Source organism: Paroedura picta, chromosome 10 (assembly GCF_049243985.1).
Source record: "Paroedura picta isolate Pp20150507F chromosome 10, Ppicta_v3.0, whole genome shotgun sequence".
Lineage (NCBI taxonomy): Eukaryota > Metazoa > Chordata > Lepidosauria > Squamata > Gekkonidae > Paroedura > Paroedura picta.
Window position 1 is genome coordinate 60,170,905 of NC_135378.1, and position 22,678 is coordinate 60,193,582.

Here is a 22,678-nt window from a genome sequence, read left to right on the forward strand (position 1 = left end):
ACATTCAGGATGCAATAATTAACCCTGAAGCAGCAGAACAGTCTAGGGATCTCTTGGAGGATTGGAAATTTGCCAGAAGACTGGATTAGAGAAAATATTATCCCAAGTTTCAAAAAAGGGATGACCCAGGAAACTACATGCCAGGGCACCTTTCATGTGCACCTCTGTCGCAGGAAAGATAATGGAGCAGATATTTAAAGGGAGTGATCTGCAAACATCTGAATCTTGGTGACCCAGGGAAGCCAGCACGGATTTGTCTTGCGTTCAGACCCAACAGGGTAGGTTTGTGAGCGGGTTTCATGACCAGATGGCTCTGGAGGTAGCCAAGGAGGTTCGCGCCCTTTGGCCCTCCACGGGGGTCGTCTCCCTAGGTATAGGATATCCCAAAGAAGAGACCCGTAACCCAGCGGGGTACTTGATGGGCTCCTTCTTTGGGTAGTGTGTTGTGCAGTCAGCAGACTGCCTAGATTTAGGCTCATACCCTTGTTGCCCCAACCCTATGCATTTGGTTGTGTTAATAAAGCTGTGGCCTTTTTATGCCAATTATTTGAGTTGCGTTTTCCTTCGCCATACTGACCTCCTACCTGCCAACTAAGAGATGGTAAATGCAAATCCCTTCAGCCAACACTACTAGCTACCCACCTGAATGCAGGAACAGGTATTCCTATTATGTGACACTCCTAAGATAGATTTCTGTTACATTTAAACTAATTTTATTCTAATTGTTTTAGGGATAATGTATATTGTTTCTTGTCTTTCCCATTCTTTCCCAACCCTTCTATATGGTTAAAAAAGGAAAAGAAATCAGATCTTACTTTGTCCTTCCTTCTTCTAGGTTATAAAAGTATGGGATCTGAAAAATGGGCAGCTAGTGATGAAAGTATGTGAAGCTCATGGAGAAACAGCAGTAACATGCATGGCTTTAGATGCAAGTGGGAAGAGGTATACAAAGACGTAAACAATACCTTTTTAAATTCCAAAGCTGTCCCTTGGAGCAGGGGTAGTCAACCTGTGGTCCTCCAGATGTTCATGGACTACAATTCCCATGAGCCCCTGCCAGCATTTGCCTTGGAGGACCCACTCTAAGCAGAAAATACATATTTAGGGGTTTGTGTGAATCTATTTTTTTGTTCCACACTGTTTTATATACTAGCTTTGCCTGATCTGTTTATTGGTGGTAGGGGGGAAATCTATTCATATTCACCTATTACATATTATGAGATATAGGCAAATATTTTATTTCCTTATGGTCTAATGTATGAAGTAGCTGTAAGATAGTAGAACAAAATTTGCCTGTAATTATCACTTCTATAACTTCAATGAAAGTCCATTACTACAACTCAGAAAAGATTAGCTCCAAAGTAATGGGTCACTTAATACTTGTGACCTTTGGATAATCAACAAGAATTATCAGTCTGATATAACTTGATAGCATGAAAGTATATAGGGCAGTATGCACAAGAACGGTAGTTGTTCCGGGCCCAATTTTATGATGTTTGGGAGTGCATAGAGCTCTGATCAGAAAATCAATGATAACTGCATAATTACATTTCTTAAATTGTACACACACTACCTTAGATACAAAATTTCCCAAATGGGAAGATCACCATTTTTAAACGTATGTTTTGTATTGGTTTTATCCTTTAAGGACCTCAGAGTAATGTTTTGGCTGTACAACAAAGAAGAAAAAGCTAATCTTTCGTGTCTAATGCCCTCCAGTTAGATTCATAGATGAAAAGAGAAATGTATGAAAAGTAGAGGGCTCTGCCTAGACCACATATTGGAAGATTTCAAATGGGGATGAGGAGGAGGTGTACAATGGATGAGAGAATAGAGGATGCCATGAAGATTACATCCTTTCCTTGCATAGTTATTAATAGCAGATGGTTTAATTACCAGTTGGGACATTCCCTTTATGTAAATGAGATGGAGAACAGAACTACAATAACAATGTTATCTTTCACTTAATTATCCAGAACATTTAGTTAACCAGCTTCACCAACTGCAAACTCTTCACCCTTAGCCATCGTACCTCTGCATCTTTGAGAGTATGAGTGTACCCCCATTCTACTTCTTCATCTGGTCAGCTCAATTCCTCAAGTCATTGCTGGGCTTCTGACTGGAAGCACTTTCAGATGACTATCTTTTATTGTCTTCCTCTTCTCCCAAGTTCTTGGGAGCCAAGTATATTGGAAGGTTCTCAGACAGCAAAGCCTGATTGTTGTGCATTGGATGGCTCAGGAAGGAGGGGGAGAAAGATCCTGCTAGACATGGAGGCTATTGCTATGGGGCTCACAATAGCATGGGGTTAGATTGCTGTGGATTCCTCTGGGTAGAGGGCAGGGTAGAGCAGTAAGACTATTTGACAACACATTTTTCATGAGTGCTGGATAACAAAGTAATAGCTGTTAGACATGATCACTTAATACACCTTCCATGTTCAGAAGCAGTGAGCAGCAGATGTTGTGGACAAATAATAAGAAATGGTCCTCATTTTTCTGCCCTGCTTGTGAGCTCACAAAAGCATATGACTGGTCACTGTTGAAACTAGAATGTAAGTCTTAGCTAGAACTTGATGCCTTAAGAAAAACTCATCCTAAACCTAGTAGGCATGACTGGTCCCTCACTTGCACTGTGCATGTCAGCTGAGTTTTCTTTGTTGTTCTGCATTGATTTTCCTCCCTTCAGCGCTCAGTCTGGTCACTGTTTTCCCGGGTTTTTTATACCATTTTTGTTTTGCGTGTTTAGCTTCTAAGCTAAAGGTGTACAGATTCCCTGGGATTTTCTTCCCCTCCCCCTTTTGTTGCCCCTTGAAGACCACTCCCCCATCCACAATGAGGTAATTTCACCCACTCTGCACCTTTCACCATCCTTCCCCCTTCATCAGTGTCCAAGTTTCATTTTCCCCTTGTTTTAATTTTTTTTTATGTCTTGACCAGCAGCACAAGTCTAGCATTATCCACTAGTTTTGGATCGCTGAATTAAAAAACATTCAAATAATGGGAGGAAATTTTAAAAGGATCTGCATGAGGATTAGATCCTTGCTGGTATTGACTTGAAAAGGGGATTGGATTGGAGGCAAACAGCAGCATTCCAAGTGGAAGAAAAAGGATTTTAATGCTGCATGCAAACAAAATGGGGGGGGGATCATCAGAATAGAATGAAATGGACATGAGATGTAAATTGAGAGAGAAAGAGAGAGAGAGAGAGAGAGAGAGAGAGAGAGAGAGAGAGAGAGAGAGAGAGAGAGACTGGGATGGGAAGCCAAACGTTTTGAAACATATTTCTTTTTAATGCTTTAGTGAACAAAGTGTTTGTGGGGGGGGGGACTATTTTGGCAGTCTCCAAAAGCCTAACAATAAAAAGGCAGCTGAGGCACATGGACCTTCTGCGAACCATTAAACTTAATCCACACAAGAGAAGCTTTTAAAAATTGCCACAATTATGACCAGTGTGCAGGATCAAATTACAGAGTCACAAAGCAACTGGCAAAACTATCCTCTCTCCCAATTGTTTTCAATTTAGTGACACAAAACTAAAAAAGCTTTGGGTAACTGTTTCTTCCTCTTCCAGGTTGATCACTGGTGGAACAGATGGCAGTCTGAAAAAATGGGATAGCTGCACTCTCAGTTGTATCCACACCCTTAAGGAAGGTAGAAAATTAAAGGCCATCCTCTTTGTTTCTCTGATATTATGCCAAGAGTAGGACACAGCTGATCATTTGCTCTGTGTTTCAGCCACCAGTGCAGCTGATGAAGTCCTTGCATGCACATATGCTGATATTTACAGCAACAGGTACGAAAGATCCTCAGAACATTATAAGTAAACAGTTGTGAACATAAACACAAACTGACGAAATAGGCATGGAATCCTTATAATAGCAATTACACACCTTAAAGATGATAGTTTGAGACAGTTGACTGCTACCCTTATAATGTAATTGGCACACGTGAAAATTCTGGAAATACAAGTTATGTAGCAAAGTCTTGAATCTGCTACACAAATATTATCTGAAATAAGTACTGGTGTCTCATTCAATTAGATCAAAAGGATCTGTATGACTGCAGATATTTCCAGATGCTGCACTGAATTGTTTGTGCTGTTTTACTTAACTTTCAAGAAGTTATTCCTTGATGGTGCTTACCTTATACCCTTTCTTGCTTGTCTGGGGTCATATAAAGCAGTGGTCCCCTAACCTGCGGGCCGCGGCCCGGTGCCGGGCCGCAAAGGCCATGGCGCCGGGCCGCAGCTCCCTCTCCCCGCCCCCCCCCCCGCAGTAAAAAACTTCCCAGGCCGCAAGCTTGCAGCCCGGGAAGCTACTTACTGCGGGAGGGCGGGGAGGGAATCAGGGCCGGGCTGATCCATGGGTGCGGCCCGCGAGCGCGGCCCACGAGTGCGGCTGGGCGCGGCTCGCGGGCGCGGCCCAAAGCATGGGCGTGGCCCGCGCGGGCGCGGTCCCTGCGGGCGCGACCCGATACCCTGCCGGTCCCCAGCCTAATAAAGGTTGGGGACCACTGATATAAAGTGATGGAATATTCTATTCTATTCTATCTTAGTTTACTTCTAACTATGAAAGGTTTGTGAAGTAAGTAGGAAGTGGTAGGTGTAATAATTTACAGGACAAGTATAAAAATCAAACAACATCTGTAATGCTTTGCCTCTTCCTGAAACTCCTCTGATATATAACACCCGTAATGACACTTCTCTGTAGTGCTCTGAAATGATGTGTATTGTGCTGCCTCCTTGACTTTCTTTGCTCTCTCTGATGATTTTTGCCTCAGACTTCTTAATTTAACTTGGAGAACAGAATGGTTTAATATTTGGTAGAATGACAGAGTGGTCAGCATGTGAGGTGAGATCCCTTATATAAATTCTATATAAAACTGCTCTTTTTACTTCAACAGAAATTGTTTGTTTAGAAGTATAAAAGCTTAATGGTTCAGTGTAGTTCAAAAGCATAATGGATTCCTTTATACTCCTAGCATCTTGGTTTGAAGACAGGTACTGTTCTCCTTCTTTCTCTGAAGTTCCCTAAGTAGACATAGTCACAAAAGACTTCTGTTTTCACCATTTGCCGCTTAGGCTGTCTTCCATAGAAAAGAACAGATTTCTATCTCGCCACTTAGGCTAAAGACTTCCATTCAAAGAACACAGATTGCTCTCATTCTCCACAGCATCTCACTCTCTCTCTCCACCCATGCAACTCCTTCCCCACAAGCCCTCTGAACAAACCCAGTCAACTGCCCCCATCCAGGCTACAGCAACCATTTAATCACAATATACTTCACTCACCATTGTAGCCCCCACTTTTTTTTACCTCAGAGGCCTGCATTTTAAACTACAGGAAATATACATTAATTCACAAAAAATAAAAAAACTCAAAATACTTTTATAGCAAAACACCACAGCATCTGTAAAGTTACATAGCCACAGCTTTTGTCCGTCCTGACTCTATTACCCATCAGCTTCATTGGAGGCCCTAAAGTTCTACTGTTTTGGGAAAAGGAGAAAAAATTCTCTGTCTACTCTTTGTTCCCCATGCATAATTTCATAATCCTTTTATGCTCCCCCCCAGTCATCTCTTTTCTAAACTGAAAAGAGTAAACATGTTTAAGATTGCAACCTTGAAGTTACATCTTTATGAGTCGTTGGGTATCTAATTTACCCAAGAATTTCCTGATGAGTTTAGTGGATCCTGCAGTTTTTAATGGAGGCCTCCAAGTAAGCATGCATGCAAAGTGTTTTAGATATAGCACTTTAAAAAGGTAATGGTTGATTAACAAAAATGTTAAATGACAGTGTGTGCAGTAATCTACTCAGTGAAGGATAAGAGCTGTGAATGTCTCATACATCCTTATATACCTTTTGAAAGCAGTGATATAGTACATAGATTCCTTCAGGATGACGACAAAGTTAAAGTTGGCCTCCTGCTTCCTCCCACTGTACAAAAAAATGATTCTGTTTTAAAAGGTACATCGTATCTGTTGGAGGGTGCAGAAATATCAGTATTTTTCCTGTAAGTATAACTGGTAATTTCCTTATTTTGAATTATTCCATTATATAATCACTAAAACAAATATGAGATGTATGATGATGTAGCTAGAATGAGTGCTCAATTGCATTATCTTAGTGTACCCTGAAATACAGACTTACGATTTTACATTAATTGACAGAGTGCTCCCTTCTGCGATGCAAAGATCCTGTTCATTTGTAGGACAGTCATCTATGGCGTCTGTTACCTCACTGATTTTTGGATATGGTTTCCCACCAAATTAAAGCTACTCCCTTCATTTCTACAGTGTATCTCATGTAGTCACTTGCATGCTCCCAAACGTTGGCTAACTGTGCAATCCTAGACAATGGATTTAGAGGGTGCAACACTGCTGACGACTGCACTATGACAGGCAAAGCTTCCCCTCAGGATTTCCTGTGGTTGTCTATTGTGAAATTATTTTACATAGAATTAACAGTGTCTTTCTCTAGGAATGTGAGTGGTACCTGTGGCATCATTTTGTCATATCTGAATGGTTGCTTACTTGATATTGTTGTAGTTTATATTTTGTTTGATTCTATTTTATGTGATGATTCCCAAGAGCTAGAAATGTCATTGATATTCTTTTAAAATCTCAGGAAAGTAATGATGAAATGGCTCAAGGATCGGATTTACAACCAGCGTGGACTGAAAGTGTGGTAAGAAGATTGTCATATGATAACATGAATAAAATGTCAATGACTCTTCTTGCTGCTTAATCTCTATATTGTTTTTGCTTCATAACATCTTAATTCATGGGAGCTTTGTAGTGCAAAGGCTACATGTTTATTACTATTTTGTATCATGTCATCTAGGGAAAAGGTCACAGGGATGATATTTTATGTGTAGCTTCCTGCCCACCACATTTCTTGGCCACTTCTAGTTTTGATGGTGAAGTTCTTATATGGAATCTGGTATCAGGACATCTCTGTAGCCGCCTAAGTGCTATAAACAGGACAGCAATGGAAGAAGGAACAGGTGAGTAATATTATTTCTTTTACTAGGATTAAATAAATCTTAAATGTATTAGGAATCCAAAGGTTGTTGTGTTAATAATTATTTGTTTTAAGTTGGGTGGTTTCTCTTGGCTGTATCGGCCCCTAACTGCAACAAATGACCAGTGGCTCCAAACCAACTCATTATGGAGTGACCATGACCACCACAGAGTTAATTCAGCCTTATTCTATAGGGCAGCAAGAGCCATGTACACTGGCACATGGCAATGTGGCCTTTTCCTAGTGCTGTGGTGATGATAGCTATAAATACATGCTATGGCCAATTTTTATTCTTTATCGTATGTTTAGCTTCTTCTTGTTTGTAATCTAGCCATTGGTAATAGCAGCTCCTGAGGAAAAGTGCCTTACTATTATCATCTGTATGGACAGTGCCATGAGGTCACAAAGGATGTCCAGTCCAAAAGGCAATACCATCAAATAATATTGACATGTATCTAACCATGCAGTTCCTCTGATGGAATGATATTTCTGTCTATAGAAGATGGAGCAATGATTTCTCTCCAATTACAGACCCCCACATTGACCCCTGTTCTAGTAAAGAGGGCTTGCTGACTTTCAGGAACAACAATCCAGGAGTTCAGGGGGCTACAACAGGAAGGAGAAGGGGGAAAGTCTTGTGCCAAAACTGATACTTGAATATGTACTATTATCTGTACTGGCAGAGTACAAGCCGATTTCATTTAGTTTAATAACATGTAAAGCAGGGGGGAAATCTATCATTCGAAATTACGTTGATAGCAATTGTTGGAAAATGGGTCAGAAAATCTGTAGTATTATTACCACCTTTTCATACTGTAAGAAAATGTGCTTGCCCAAACAAATCCAGCCCAAAGATATGTTGAATGGAAATGTGCCCGAGAAGTCTGCCTTCTGCAGTACCTTTCTGTATGTGAGAGAGCAAGGTGGATTTGGTTTCTATGGTCAACACAGGGAAAATGCATCAATCATTTCCTTGCCTTTCCTGTAAAGATGAAGAGAGTTGGAAATAGTGATCTATCCAGGGTTGTTTTCCCCCACAGACGATTTAACCATCAATAAAATCATTTTCATCTTACCAAGGCTGAAAAGAAAGAAAACAGCAGCAACGTTAGTGGCCAGTGGACCCAGAGGTAAAGAATGATGTATATATCTATGTAGACATGAGTCATGATCAGGATCTAAAGGGCAGGAGCATGATTGGGATTTTCAGATCCACCATTCTATCACAGTCCCTCATAAGCACCGGAAAGCTGTTTCTGAACAAACTGTGTGTGTGTGTGGGGGGGGGGGGGCAAGTATGAGGAACTGTAGCAAGAAGGGAAGTAATGAAATTAAATCAAAGTTTCTTGGATTTTAAATTACCGATTCAAGATATTCCTCAGTCCAGTCAATGTATTTAAGGCCTTCCATTCTTATTTAAGACAATGAAACTAGATGAATTTAAATGTTTCCAGACCAGTTTGAATTCACCGGGATTTATTTTTTTTTAATCATATCCCACCGTCAGTTTGCCCAGTCTTTTTTTTTTTTTACTTCATTTTTAGCCTGCCTTTCTCATTGAGAATCTAGGTGGATTGCACAAGACATTGTAAAAAACTATAGGACTAGGATAACAGAAATTAGGAAGCAATGCAAACAGAAAACTATCTAAGGCATGACATATCATAAACAATGCCAAGAATTTGTGACCACATAGAAGTAAATGAACGGTGATACATACAGTAAATAATTGCAATCAGCTACAACCCCTTTCCCCTTAGAGAAACATCCTGTAGACTAGCTTTTTCAACCTTTTGACCATGGAAGAGCCCTTGAAATACATTTTCAGGCTTTGAGGACTCCCAGAAAAAGGAGCAGGAGCTAAGACAGCCCAGTCCCCTCCATGCCATGCCATAACCAACTTCTCTTTGATTTTTATACCCATAGCCTATCCATCAAGCCCTCCAGGTGGAGGTGGCCAGTTCCCTAGCTTGTGGCCAAGTCCATTAAGGCAGGAGGGCAAGGCCACAGATCCCCCCTGGACCCCCAAGAGTCTACAAACCCCTGGTTGGGAATCCCTGCTCTAGACTGATTTATCAAAATACCCTCTTCAACATTACGATCTGCATTTTCTGTGTATTGATAGAAGTATGGGAGCCTTACTCAGTTGGGTGGTTCTACAAGGTGGTAGCCACAATGGATAAGGTGAGGTTACTCTCTCTAATAAAAGAGAAAAATACAATTATTGTCTTGAAAATATATACATTATAACACTATAGTGGTAACCATCCCCATTTCTTTTAGAATATCCCCAGAATGCATTATAAAGAATGCAAATCAATTGTAAAGAAGTAAACAATATCCAAATTCTGTACATCCCTAGGCCATTCTTGAGTTAAAAGCCAACAATGTGTGAAAATGCAGAATATTTAATAATTTAAAACACTCTTGAAACAAAGCCAAATATTTGCTCACTAGAAATCTTCATTGTTTTTTGTTTTGTCCCCCCCCCCACCTCTATGAAATCTACCTTCCAGAATTAGAATCACGCCTTGATCCAGAGAGAGAGATCAAAATGGAAGGTGCTAAGTACTGGTAAAATTCCACCTGCATCTCTCAGTTAGGATGTGTCAAAATTATCTGGTGTAGCAGAGCTACAGATCATGGGAAAATATCAGTGCTTTGTTCTTGAAAAACATCTGCATAGCTGGAAGCTTAAGAGTATATGCTTTTTTGGTATAGTAATTAAAGCTGGAGCCAGCCAGTAGTGTTTCAGAGTATGGACAATGATATAAATAGAATGAACAAGACACACCTGGAATCTTTTACCCCAGTATTAGCACTGGTCAGGCAGGTTTTGAAGTACAAGAAGTCCCTCCAAAACCTGTTTGGCCAGAAATCATAATGTGTGAGATACAAAAAGTAATTACATGAACATACCGCACGTTCATACATACCAAATCAGCTTTGATTTTCTGAAGAAAAATGGTCTGTTTTCATGAAATTTTTGCATTTTGGTTCTGTAAACTTATCTAGGTGAAAGCCGCCTGGCAAACTAACATCTATTTTTTACCAGGACATTCAACCTGAAGAAATAGCCCTATAAGACACCGAGTAAGCAAGCCTAAACAGGTCTACTTCTGTCTATTAACTGGGTCTATTAAATATTACTCAGGCCTATAATATTACTTCAAGGCAAATGGCATTAGGATTGCTCTGAGAATCAGCATCTGCTGAACAACATAGCATTTGGTACACGTTTAGCTTCATTTCCATATTAGCACAAGAAAGGATTAATAGAAAACAATTACTGAAATACCACACATTCAAAAACTTATTGTGAGCTTTAATCAGTGTTTCCATATTGCTGCTTGTCAGCAAATCTGGCCTCACTTTTTTAAAAGGCTTGTGATGAATTTATAGAAATTGTGATATACTTTCGATTTATCTCCAGGGCTCCAAAAGGGGTTTTTTTTTTTTTATGAAAGGAACATTTCTTAGATGGGTCAAGCTAGCCCAATCTCATTGGCCCTTAGAAGCTATGCAGGATCAACCCTGGTTAGTACTTGAATGGGACACCATGACTAAGTAAGTCCAGGCTTGCTACACAGATGTAGTCAATGTCACACTGCCTCTCTCCATCCCTTGCCTTGGAAATGCTATTTTTAAACAGCCCCGCGGCGCAGTGCGCCGCAGACTGAATAAAAGAGTAAGGACTGTCTGGGAGGAGTTAGGGCGGGCCCTGTCCGGGATAAAAACTCGGAGGGGCCAATCAGGAGCCACGAAGCTGAGTGTCCATCCTGGCCCAAGCAACCAATGGGGATCACTGCATAGACTGGACTGCCAGCCGATGCGGTGAGTCCTCTGGGGGGTCGGGAGAAGGCTCCAGAGAGCCGCCGGTGGGGAGGGGGCTGCGCCGCCTTCTTTCGTCTTTGGGGAGGGTTGGGGGGCCGAGAGAACGCCATTTTGGGCTTTGGGGAGGGTGGGGGGCGGGAGCTGGCCTTCTCTCGGCCCCGGGAACAGCCTCGAGATAAGACCGACTCCTAGCACCCATTTTATTAAAAAATAAAATGGGCTTTATTTCTAGTAAAGGAATAAGTTGGCTGCAACTTGCCAGCATTTTACATGCACACATTCGTAAAATTTCAAATCCATGTAAAGTTATATATTTAGCTTCAATTTAAAGTTGATTTAGATTAAGAATATTTTCTCACATATTTTAACTAAAATATATGAGCTGCACAATGAAAACATAAGAGCAGCCCTGCTGGATCACACCAGTATTCCATCTAGTCCAGCAACCTGCCTAACACAGTAGGCAACCAGTTCCTCTGAACAGCCAACATCAAGGTATAGAGTCCGAGGCCATCCCCTCATGCTGCCTCCCGGCTCTGGGATCCCTGCTTCTAAATGCAGAGGTTCTCCTAAGCCATCATGGCTAGTAGCCATTGATAGATTTATCACCCATAAATTTATCCAATCCCTTTTTAAAGTTGTTTTTTCCGGTGTCCATCACTACATCTTCTAGCAGCACATTCTACATTTTGATCAATCTCTGTGTAAAGTAGTATTTCATTTTGCCTGCCCTAAACTTACTGCCCATCAATTTCATTGTATGCTCTCGAGATCTAGTATTTTGGAAGGGGGATGCAAATTTCTATTTGTCAGCTATTTTCACTCCATGCTTAATTTTATAAACCTCTATCACATCCTCCCTTAGTTGTCTCTCTTCTGTACTGAAAAGTACCAGACCCTTCAGCCTCTCCTCATGGGGAAAGTGCTCCAACTCCCCAATCATCTTTGTTGCTCTCCAAAAGACTGGTGAGGCAGAACTTTCCTTCTGATTTTCCCTGAGCAGGTTTTGTCCCACTATGTGCCTAACAATTCCTACTAATTTGTGTGGGACAGGCGTTAGGCTGACTGGCCTGTAATTTCCTGGTTCCCCTCTGTATCCCTGTTTAAAAACTTGGACAACATTTCCTACTGTCCTGGTATGGTGGCTGAATTTAGTGGTAGGTTACATCTATGGGATAGTTAGGAGATCAACTGTCTCACATCTGAGTTACCTAAGAAGTCTTGGGTGTATGCCATGAGGACTTGGAGACTTGTTTATAGGTTTAGATCTAGGTGGCTGATCTAGATGTAAGATCCATAGCCAGATTTTGTCTTTGCTTCAGGGGCACCATCCTGATCTATTCAACACCATAGTAACACTTATGATTTTGATGGCATAGTGGTTTGGATACAAAGGACTGTATGACTACTCATCCAACTGGGTCTTTCCCACATTTTCCTTCTCACTTCACCCCCTGTACATCCTGTAACCCTGGATGGGGGAGGGGGATCAAAGGATTCTGGGGAGCAGCATGGCTTGAGGTGAGCATGTCTCCAGTGGGTGAGAGAACAGGCAGAAGTCACTGTCTTCTTTGACCATATTAAAATACCCTTCTGCTTGCAGAAAAAACCTTTGGCTCCAAACCTTTGGCTCCATTGTAGCAGGGGAAGATGACGTGTTAACTGTTGAAAACATTCATATGGGAGTTTTCTTATCTTCTTTCTTAATTCTTATTAAGGTAGTGAAACAACAGCGCCAAACCCTTTTATTTGACCCTATTGCATGCTGAGGTCTTAAAATGTATACGTGTCTCATGTATACTGGCTTTGATGGACAGTGTGGTCTCCATTCTCTTTAGTGATCTTCTGGTAAGGCAAAAGCAGCAACATATAAACATGCTTGTTGAAATCATCCCTGGGTGCCAGTATAAGGATAGACTCTGTGGACATGGTAGAGTGGGAAACAACCTTTGCTACGGAGACCTTTTTTTGGGGGGGGGGGGGGGTTTCAGAGTTTGTGGCATGCCCCTCATCCTGAACCACAAAATGCATTTTTAAACTTCAAAAACATATTTAAATGCTGTTTTTACCTATAATCCATGACTAATTCTTTTGCTCTGTTGGTATTTCCTAGGGTATGTTACTTTCTGGAATATATTTGGACAAGGGAAGCTCCTTGCTTATTTCTCTCATGTAAGTGTTGATCGTTTCCTGTGGAAAACACATTGCATGCTCCTAGTTTCTAGTAGTGGGGTCCCCATAATTCTTATGAATTCTTATGAGGCTGCTGAATTGAATCATTCATGAAGGAAAATAAGATTAAATTTACTCCTCATCTATGAACAATTCAATTATTTAATTCTTCTTTAGGATTTTACATTTCATAATATTGGCTACAATCCAGTGCAGACCGGGTACAATTGGGCCCTGTTGATTTCAGTGCCATTTCCAAGTATGCAGCATGAGCAAGAAAGCAGCTGTAGAGGGCTTCTGCCTAGACCACATGTTGGAAGATTTCAAATGGGGGAGAGCAGCTGTTGTGACTCACTGTATTACAGGAAAGTCAATACAAATAAAGGGTAGAAATCAAAGCCTCGTGTTAATGAATGTGCATCATACCAAGTTGAGCTGTCTTCATGCATTTCCCAAATTGTCTTGGTTGAGAGTAGAGATAGCCCTGACAAAGAGGCACTCTTTACCAACAGTCTCAGCCTTCACTGCTACACTTAATGGTCTCAAAATGACAACTGTGGAACAACCTCATCCTTGTTCACCACAGATCATGCAGGCAACAATAAGGAGTCCTTGCTGACAGTGGCTTATAGTCCATTAAAGGTATAAAAAGAGAATATGATTTACTGATTAAAGGAGATTTTCTGCAGCACTGTTACTGAAATTATCAAAGCTGTGATAAGCTACCCCTCCATTTTTTTCTTTTTCTTTCCTCACTTGCAGTCGAAGGAGAGAACTACTATCAGTGATATGGCAGTCAGTGACAATTACTCCCTCTTGTGTGCAGGAGATCAGCAAGGGTCTCTCTATATTTGGGACATCGCTGAATATGCTGCTCATGGGCCAGAGGACAAACCACCACTTTGTGAGAGAAATGTAACTTTGTTTTGAAAACAAGAATGTTCATATTCTTTCAGTCTTCCAAAGATTAAGTTCTCTTTTCTATCCTACTCTCCATTTTAATGTTTTCATAGTGCTGCAGAACTGGAGAGCTCACGACTGCAGCATTACAAGGTAAGACCATGATGAATGTAAGGTCCACTCTGTTTTCAATGTACTGATGTTATTTTAGGACATTCTTGTCATGTCAGAGCCCTATTGACGGAAACTGTGTGTAGAGGGGGAGACTGTGTCCTTTCACCACCAAGATCCTCAAAGATGGTTTTAGATTTGATTTTTAAAACTGGCATCTTATTGATGAAAACTATATGCGCAGATAAAGCACTGTGACTGAGTATGCCATTAGTTCCTGCTTCCTTGAAGCTAAAAATTTGAGATCCTTCTTTTCTGCTGGTAGAACATGCCTATGCACTGAGATATACCTGATGGATGGTCACATATAGTGTGAAATGGCCCTCTGTGTTCCTATCTTTTCTCCTATTGGCAGTCCAACACTATGTATGTGTCCGTGTAATCTAAAGCCCTGACTCCAAACATGGTCTGAGGAAGCAAATCCAAGCAAGTTAATTTCAGGCAATATGACATTCCATTGTCATAAACAGTTTGAGAAGCCAGATACCTCCAATGGGTCTGTTTTCTAGAAAATTGTCAGTAAGAAGAACCAAACGCATTTTCTTTTTGCAATGTAGTGTGGCCCTCATGAATGATTATCATCTTCTCATCACCTCATCTTTGGACTGTAGTGTGAAACTGTGGAGTCTGCAAGGAGAATACATAGGTAAGGGAAGTTTAGCTAAACTCCTTGGAATTGCTTTATCTGCCTGACCCAAATAATGATTTCACTACACTAAGCAGTAACCAGTTGCATGGGGATTAATTAATAAACTGGGGTGTTGTTTAAGAAGGCTAGAAGACTCTTTTGTCATATAGCAAAGTCATTAGACAAAGTAAAATGGAGACATATTCCCAGGTTCATTTCCAAATTTGGGGGACCTTGGACAGAGAGTGTCTGGTGACTTCCCACCTCCTACCAGGGCCCCTTCCTAGCCTTCACTTGTTCACAAGCACTCCCATGGTCCACATTCACAACATGCACACCCTTTTCTTGATCACGCTGGGTAGTGTGTGTATCATTGAAAGCACTGTCACTATGCAGCACCTGCACAGCCTTCACCAATGGCACTCAGCTGCATATGTAGCCAAGAGTGTGGGTGATACAGCAAATAAGGGAATGGGGAAGGTTTGGTACAGAACAGGCACACAGATGGCAGGGACAGTACCAGTGGGACTCCACAAGAATTCCTGAGGCCCAGCCCCTGCTCTGTTTGAAGGTATGCTAAAGTCAGTCCTGCGTATTTACAATACAGGGAAGAGAAACCAAAGCATAGTCAGATGCAAGACCTTCTCATAGCTTTACTTTTTTTAAAAAAAGGAATGTTTGGGCAAAATGAACCATGGAACATTGAAGAGAAGTCATCATGGAAACAATTTAATCCTAATATTAATTCAGCACACGATTCCAATGACTTTGGGCAGGAATCTCTACAGGAAAATAGCTTCACCTTCAACTGGGAACACAAGGTGAGTTCTAAGACAGGAAGAGAGTTTCTTGACATATTTGCGTAGGAAGGAGTATCCTTCAGACAAAATTAACTGGGGAAAGATTTGGGTGTGTTAGTCCCTCCCCCCCCCCCCCCCAGTATACAGCTTTGCTTGCTTAATTAAGTTAATTTACTTGCTTAAGACACCTTTTGGTGCAAGGCAATGACGTGGATGTTTTTTATTGGAAGTTGTCAGATATGATAATCTTTTGGCTTTTAAAAAACTCATATTAACTCTTGCCCCCCAAATTTCTGATTCTCCTTGGCACTACCAAATCTGATGACATATCAAACATGCAAAGAATGTTTTTCAGAATTCTATTATTTGCTTACTTTACGACAGAAGCTATATTTGATTTCAGAATCTAATATCAGTAAATTGAATGACCTTTTCCCGTGACATAGAGTCACATGCCTATTTTATAGTCTGGATAGTAAGGTTTAAGGTGACTACTACTTTGTTGGTTTTGTGCCAGAGGGGAAAATTGACAGATACTAATTTTAGCATTGTGAAATACCTCCTTACTGTGTATAGTTCCTGATAAGCCAAATTTCTTCAGTTTCCAGCTATCAGTGCTGGAAGGTACTCCTACTATATGCCTGCATCCAACTACAGTCCATTCCAGCTTGTACTTTGCACTGGACTCTTGATGAGAGCCTCCCCTGCCAATGCCCAAATGCTCTCAAGAGGGTCACCAAAGGGAGGCGGGCAAAAGGCAACAGAGAATTCTATTGCCAAGGAACCTGTTTTATTGAATGGTCATAAGTTACCCAGTTCCTATAAGGCAGTGGTCCCCAACCTTTCCGAGGCTGGGGACCGGCAGGGCATCGGGCCGCGCCCCCGCGGACCGCGCCCGTGCGGGCCACGCCCGCGGATCGGGCCGCGCCCGCGGGCCGCGCCCGCGCCACGCCCGCGGGCCGCGCCCACGCCGCGCCCGCGGATCGGGCCGCACCCGAGCCGCGCCCGCGAGCCGCGCCCGGGCAGCGCCCACGGGCCGCGCCCGCGGATCGGGCCGAGCGGGCGTGGCCCGCACAGGCGCGGCCCGGCCCTGATTCCCTCTCCCCGCCTCCCGCAGTAAGAAGCTTCCCGGGCCGCAAGCTTGCGGCCTGGGAAGTTTTTTACTGCGGGGGCGGGGCGGGGAGAGGGAGCCGCGGCCCGGTGCCATGGCCTTTGCGGCCCGGCACCGGGCCGCGGCCCGCAGGTTGGGGACCACTGCTATAAGGCACTTAGAGAGCCAGTGCTTAACTGGAAAGTAGGATAAAAATGTAGTTAAATATAGTAAATCTATATTTTAAATCTATATAAATCTATATAGTAAATCTATATTTCCATATATAAAAATAAAAATAAATGAATACGTTTGTAAATACCATCAAGGTACTTCTGACCTATGGGGACCCTATGAATTAATGACTTCCAAATCCAAATTAGTAACCTCCAAATAGCACTTAATTTGATAGCACTGTTTTATACCGTGTAATCCACCCAAGCTGAAGAAAAGTAGGCTAGAATTACATATTCACATAACACAGCTTTTGATAATATAAATGCACATTTGTTTTGTTTTGGGTATAAAATTATGCAGAATACCACAACTTTGAAGCTAGTAAGAAATGATGAGATTTCTGAAGAAATGAGACAAAGGCAGAAAGCAAGACATCAACACAGGTCTGTTAAAACTACATTTAATATTTCAGAAGTGGTTTGTCATTCCCTGCCTCTGAATAGTGACCTTGGACTTCCTTGGTAGTTACCCACTAACCCTGCTTAGTTTCTGAATTCGGATGAGATTGGACTAGCCTTGGCAATCCAGATCAAAACTTGCTGTCCTTACATGGCCAAAATCTTGGTATATAAAATCCAGTCTGGCCTGCTTCAGCATTTTTCTTTCCCCTCAACATATAAAATATTAGGCTTAGAAATATGCACATCAAATAATAGACTAATATGATAAAAAGTACAGAAGATTCTTTGAAAAACCAAAATGACAAACCACCTCAGCATCTCACTTGATTTGAAAGTCCCTTGCTCAGGTTGCAACCTAAGCAAGGGACTTTCAAATCAAGTCAGAAGCAGAGGTGGTTTGCCAGAGTCCAGGAACCTTCAGGAACTGGGCATCTATCCTGAGAGCCACTAGTTTGCTTATTTTACCAGCAAAGCTGCTTTTCTGAAGAGCAAGGGCACAAAGCCAAAGTCTCAAAGGGGGGCTTCATTAACTGAGCTCGCGAGAGTGACAGAGACCACTGTTGAACAAAGTGAGGAGGGGCAGAACACACTGAGCAAACCCTTGAGAAAACGCTGGGAGATCCTCTGGATGAGAAGAACCCCTTATACTCTTGTGTTATAATGAAATGACTGCTAGGTGGACCTTTACAGAAAGACACAGCCAATTCCCTATGTGGTAGGGAGAGCAGGTATTCCAAGATTAAGGGCCATTCCGCACCCGAAAAATATAGTGAAAGGATTACCTTTTACAGACGCCATATTTTCTTACAACGTCGTCAACATCCAGCGTCCCAGCAGCAAACTGGTAACCACATACTGCATTTTAAAGTGCTAATTGGAGAATTGCATAACGTGGATTCCCCCAAATATGTAGTGTGAGCAGAGGAAAGCAACCAGCAAGCCACATGCCAAGGAAATGTGTGGAGTTGAAGTAATGCTATCTCTGCCTCCAGTGCCTGCCTTCGCACCCACCTCCCTCTCCTTTCTCCCAGGGATGTTTTTTTTAAAAAACAAACTGCCCTGAGCAACGAATAGGCATTAAACTATCCAGGCAAAGCAAAAAAAAAAAAAAATCATCCACCAGTTAACACACTAAGCATGCCTCTCTAAAGTCCCCCCCCAAAAAAAATTGGGCTCGAGATAATTTTTTAAAAGCTTCAAGGCTCATGATTGCAAAAGGGGTGGCATTTAAAAAAGCACTATGCATCTATGATTAGATGCATAGGCATCTCAACAGAGAAGTTTTACTTTAAAAAAAATTAGCTGGCATTGCAGGCTCTTTAAAACATGGAGAAAGGCTGCCTGGCTTGATTGGCAGGAAGATGAGAGTCGGGAGTAAAGCAAGTTGCTCTCTTCCGCCATTTCAAGCAGGTGTGTGAAGTGTAAAGATATTTTAGCTGAATTGACTGATAAGATAGAATCTGCTTAGACTGTTGGCTGTGTTCAGAACTTCAACCCAGAGGAAGACTCTGATAGATTCCCGGTAGCCACATCTCAAACTACTGTGGCCTCCAAACACAGCCTCTAAGACGTTGTTGAGTGGTGGATGTGTTGTCCATTTCAACAAGCACCTTCTTGCCTTGTAGGCTGTAAGTGAAGGAGGCAAGAGCAAACTTGACTACACAGCTCATGAATATTAATGTGAAGTTCTCTGTTGAGTGCTGATCACCTACCATGTACTGAGAATACCTCACAATGGGCATCCTAACCTATTAAGGAGGCATCAGTGCTGAGGGTCATCTGTGGGACCCAAAGCCCAAACTGGACTCCTGTGAGAAGATTAGCATCCTCTGTCCACCAACTAAGAGCTCATACATGATCTGGGAAGATAGAAACAATTTATTTATTTATTTTGATTTATATACCGCCCTCCCGGGGGCTCAGAGGGATGTTTTTGGAGAACTTTCTCTTTTGAAAGAAGTATGGCCGACACTGACAATGACCCAGAAGAACAAACACTAATCATACATTTTTACTATTGATCACCTTTTGTCTTTCAGACAACAGGAATACCAATCCAAGTCTATGCAACAATGTGCCAGCAGAGACATGAGAACTTATCATACTCTCCCACTGTGTGAATTAGCCAACGTCTCAACTGTATTCCATAAACCAAATTTAGCTGCAGAACTTGCAGACCCATTTCGTATAGAGGTTTAAGAGTTTCTTCGTAAGATGACTCCTGCTTTTCAAGGTTCCAAACTGCTTTCTAAAATTCAAGAAGAGTGAAATAAGTAGAGCCTTACAGGGGCGGCTAGCCTGTACAATCTGAAGTACTTTGAGAACTGCTGCAGATCAGTTAAATCATCAACATTAATCCCAGCAACAGCTAAATGTCATAGAGATAAGTAGTATTATCAAATCACACTTGCAAGCCAACCTGTAGCCAGTGGTAATGAAGAACTGTCATGTGGCCATGACTTGGGATTCAAGAATTAGATTTAAATATTTATTATAAATATTTATACAGAGCCTCTGGCAATCTGTTGCCATTTAAAAGATGGACACAACTTGTCAATCTGTGCATGATGCCACTGGGAAGATTTTCATTTACACATACAGTAAACATTTTTCATACTTTAAACACAGGTATAAGTTGAACATACTCTTCTGTCCCACATTTACATAAGATTTCACTTGCTAAATAAGAAATACCTGTTGACTTGGCCGCCTTGGCAACAGCAGCTTTTGTTGTTCTGAAATAGGTAGCTAATTGACTTTAGCTGAAAAAAAATCCCATTAAAGTGTTTTGCCCAGTTCAGATACACGTTGATTCTTCTTATATCTAGGGAGTTGGTATATCTACCACACAATGGGGGGAGGAATATTACACTGCTGTTCCTACTACAGCAAAGCCCAGAAGGGTGTCATCAGACACCTTTAGATTAACATCCTCAGCATGTAGTTATATAGCTCAGCTTTGCTGTTTAAGGTCTTCCACATTCAATATCCCTTCTGCAGTCTACAAATGTAAAAATTAAAACTGCATTTTTTCCCAGGTAATTTAGCAAAATTTTGTTCTCTAAATGCACACAAAACTATATTTGCACTAACTTCTATCTTACTGCGAGCCAGAGAAATGGTTCTACAAAGAATGACATTTAAGGTTCAGATTCTACCTACATTAACTCTCCATAACATGGTTTTACACGTATGAACAGACATTGTACTTAGTTGGCAATGGACTGCCAATCATAACCTGGCTGCAATATAAAGAGGCGCTTACTTAACAAGCCTGAAAAAACAGGGAGAGTGTTATTCTTAGTCATGCATATATCTCTACCAAGAGAGAAAGAAAATATGTCTCTGCAACATTGAAAAGGTTACTGAACATTGTCTCTGGACAGAGACAGATGAGGCACCCAATATCTCTAGGGAAATGTGTACTCTTGAGGAACCCAGATTTTGGGTTTCAGTCCAGATTCAGTGCTTTCTGTAATGAAGCAAATTGCATTAAGAAAATAAAGATGTTCTAAAGCTCCACACACACTAAACGAGATGAAAAAATAGCAGTCAAGTGTGCAATCCCACTCAAGAAACTTTAGTCTATGGGTGATGTCACTTAACTTCAAACTGTCCCAAATTTAGTATTGGGCAAAGCTTTCCTAGTGGAAGTGGGGTGATTAAAAAGACAAACATTTAAGATAGTAGTCATGGAAGACAAAACAATGATAAGCTAAAACAAGCATGTATTAATGCAAAAAAAAAATCCTTAGAACATAGAACTACTGGCAAACAATATAGTTACGGATGGCAAGGAATGCTGACCGTTGCGAATGAAATTATATCAATTCCAAAGAGATGCTAGTGTGCCTACCAAAGCATTCTCCTAAATTATGACCATCATTTGAATGATTAAATATAAATGGGTGACAGAATTATGGAAACAGGATCTGTAAAGCAGTAGAAGTCTTGGTGCTATATATAAAGTATTTTTTAAGTCAATGAGTTCTTTGGTTTAAGAACAGGAACTGATAACATAGTTATCGACATATTTAAACAAGTTATTTTTTAATGGGGAATGGACAAGGCCAGACAACATCAGTTGGAGGTTTATCTTCAATTCTACAGCAGGGTACGCAGAAAGCATACCATAGCTTTCTACATGGTGTCAGTTTGTTACCAGGATTTAATATAAGGAATGCTGGATTAGGCAGTTCTCCATCTCAGTACCACCAAATACTCCTTCTGCTCTTAGCTATATGTATGGATTAATTATGCCTTGATGGTTAAAAGATCCCGAACATGTAAAAAAGGTAAAGGTAAAGGTATCCCCTGTGCGAGCACCAGGTCATGTCTGACCCTTGGGGTGACGCCCTCTAGCGTTTTCATGGCAGACTCAATACGGGGTGGTTTGCCAGTGCCTTCCCCAGTCATTACCGTTTACCCCCCAGCAAGCTGGGTACTCATTTTACCGACCTCGGAAGGATGGAAGGCTGAGTCAACCTTGAGCCGGCTGCTGGGATTGAACTCCCAGCCTCATGGGCAAGGCTTTCAGACGGCTGCCTTACCACTCTGCGCCGTACTCTTCACAAATTGGATGTTCCAGTGGAAGCCCTAGAATTCCAGAAAATCTAGCTACATTAAATATCACCAGTGAGGGGGAGCTCACTACTTCCTTAGGTAGCCTATTCCACTGCTGAACTACTCTGTGAAAATTTCTCCCCTGATATCTAGCCGGTATCATTCTTCACATAATTTAAAGCCATTACTGCAGATCCCAACCTCTGCTGCCAACAGGAACTGCTCCCAGCCCTCCTCCAAGTGACAACCTTTCAAATACTTAGACAGCAAATGTCCTCTCTCAATCTCCTCTTCTCCAGACTGAATATTAAGTCCCTTAGCCTTTTTTCATAGGGCTTGGTCCCCAGATCATCCCTGTCACTCTTCTCTGCATTATCTCAATTTTATCCACATACTTTTAGGAGGACTTCAGATTCTTCGCACTTCTGGCGAGTCCCCCAAGTCTGCACAAAAACCTCTTTAGCCTCAATCTGTGGACTTAGCTATCTGTAGATCCTAGCCATGCTTGGCTAATATCATATAGACACGAGAGGGCCCATAAAACGCATGGGAGGGATCTTATCTCCACCCCCCCTTCATGAGTCCAGCCTTACTATTTGCCTTGAAGCCCAACAGCAGGAGTAGCCAGTTGCTGAGATGATTTTCTCCTACTCTTCTTTGGGCCACCAAAGCCAATAAACAGTGCCTTATCCCTATAAAACTCAAGGGTTCTCCTGAGGCAGAATAATAATGTCCTGCCCAGTGCCTGACAAAAGCACGGCTCAGAGAGGCTCCCGGTATCCACTGCTGCTGCAACAGGGCCCCAAGTATCTGCTGGCATCTGCCATAACACAACTCCCAGTGTCTGCCACCATGG

General features: G+C 41.7%; 1 protein-coding gene across 1 annotated transcript in view; it reads left to right on the top strand.

The window, feature by feature from the left end:
* Nucleotides 1-20,586, top strand: part of LOC143819138 (cilia- and flagella-associated protein 337-like) — a 38,102-nt gene extending 17,516 nt beyond the window's left edge. The window contains exons 13-26 of the mRNA XM_077300344.1: nucleotides 836-942; nucleotides 3,574-3,653; nucleotides 3,738-3,795; nucleotides 5,971-6,016; nucleotides 6,631-6,690; nucleotides 6,847-7,009; nucleotides 8,067-8,156; nucleotides 12,974-13,032; nucleotides 13,795-13,936; nucleotides 14,046-14,085; nucleotides 14,661-14,749; nucleotides 15,404-15,552; nucleotides 17,159-17,241; nucleotides 19,299-20,586. Coding sequence (XP_077156459.1) covers nucleotides 836-942; nucleotides 3,574-3,653; nucleotides 3,738-3,795; nucleotides 5,971-6,016; nucleotides 6,631-6,690; nucleotides 6,847-7,009; nucleotides 8,067-8,156; nucleotides 12,974-13,032; nucleotides 13,795-13,936; nucleotides 14,046-14,085; nucleotides 14,661-14,749; nucleotides 15,404-15,552; nucleotides 17,159-17,241; nucleotides 19,299-19,458 — 1,326 coding nt within the window. The 3' untranslated portion in view covers nucleotides 19,459-20,586. The remainder of the gene's footprint in view (nucleotides 1-835; nucleotides 943-3,573; nucleotides 3,654-3,737; nucleotides 3,796-5,970; nucleotides 6,017-6,630; nucleotides 6,691-6,846; nucleotides 7,010-8,066; nucleotides 8,157-12,973; nucleotides 13,033-13,794; nucleotides 13,937-14,045; nucleotides 14,086-14,660; nucleotides 14,750-15,403; nucleotides 15,553-17,158; nucleotides 17,242-19,298) is intronic.
* Nucleotides 20,587-22,678: the final 2,092 nt, after the last annotated feature.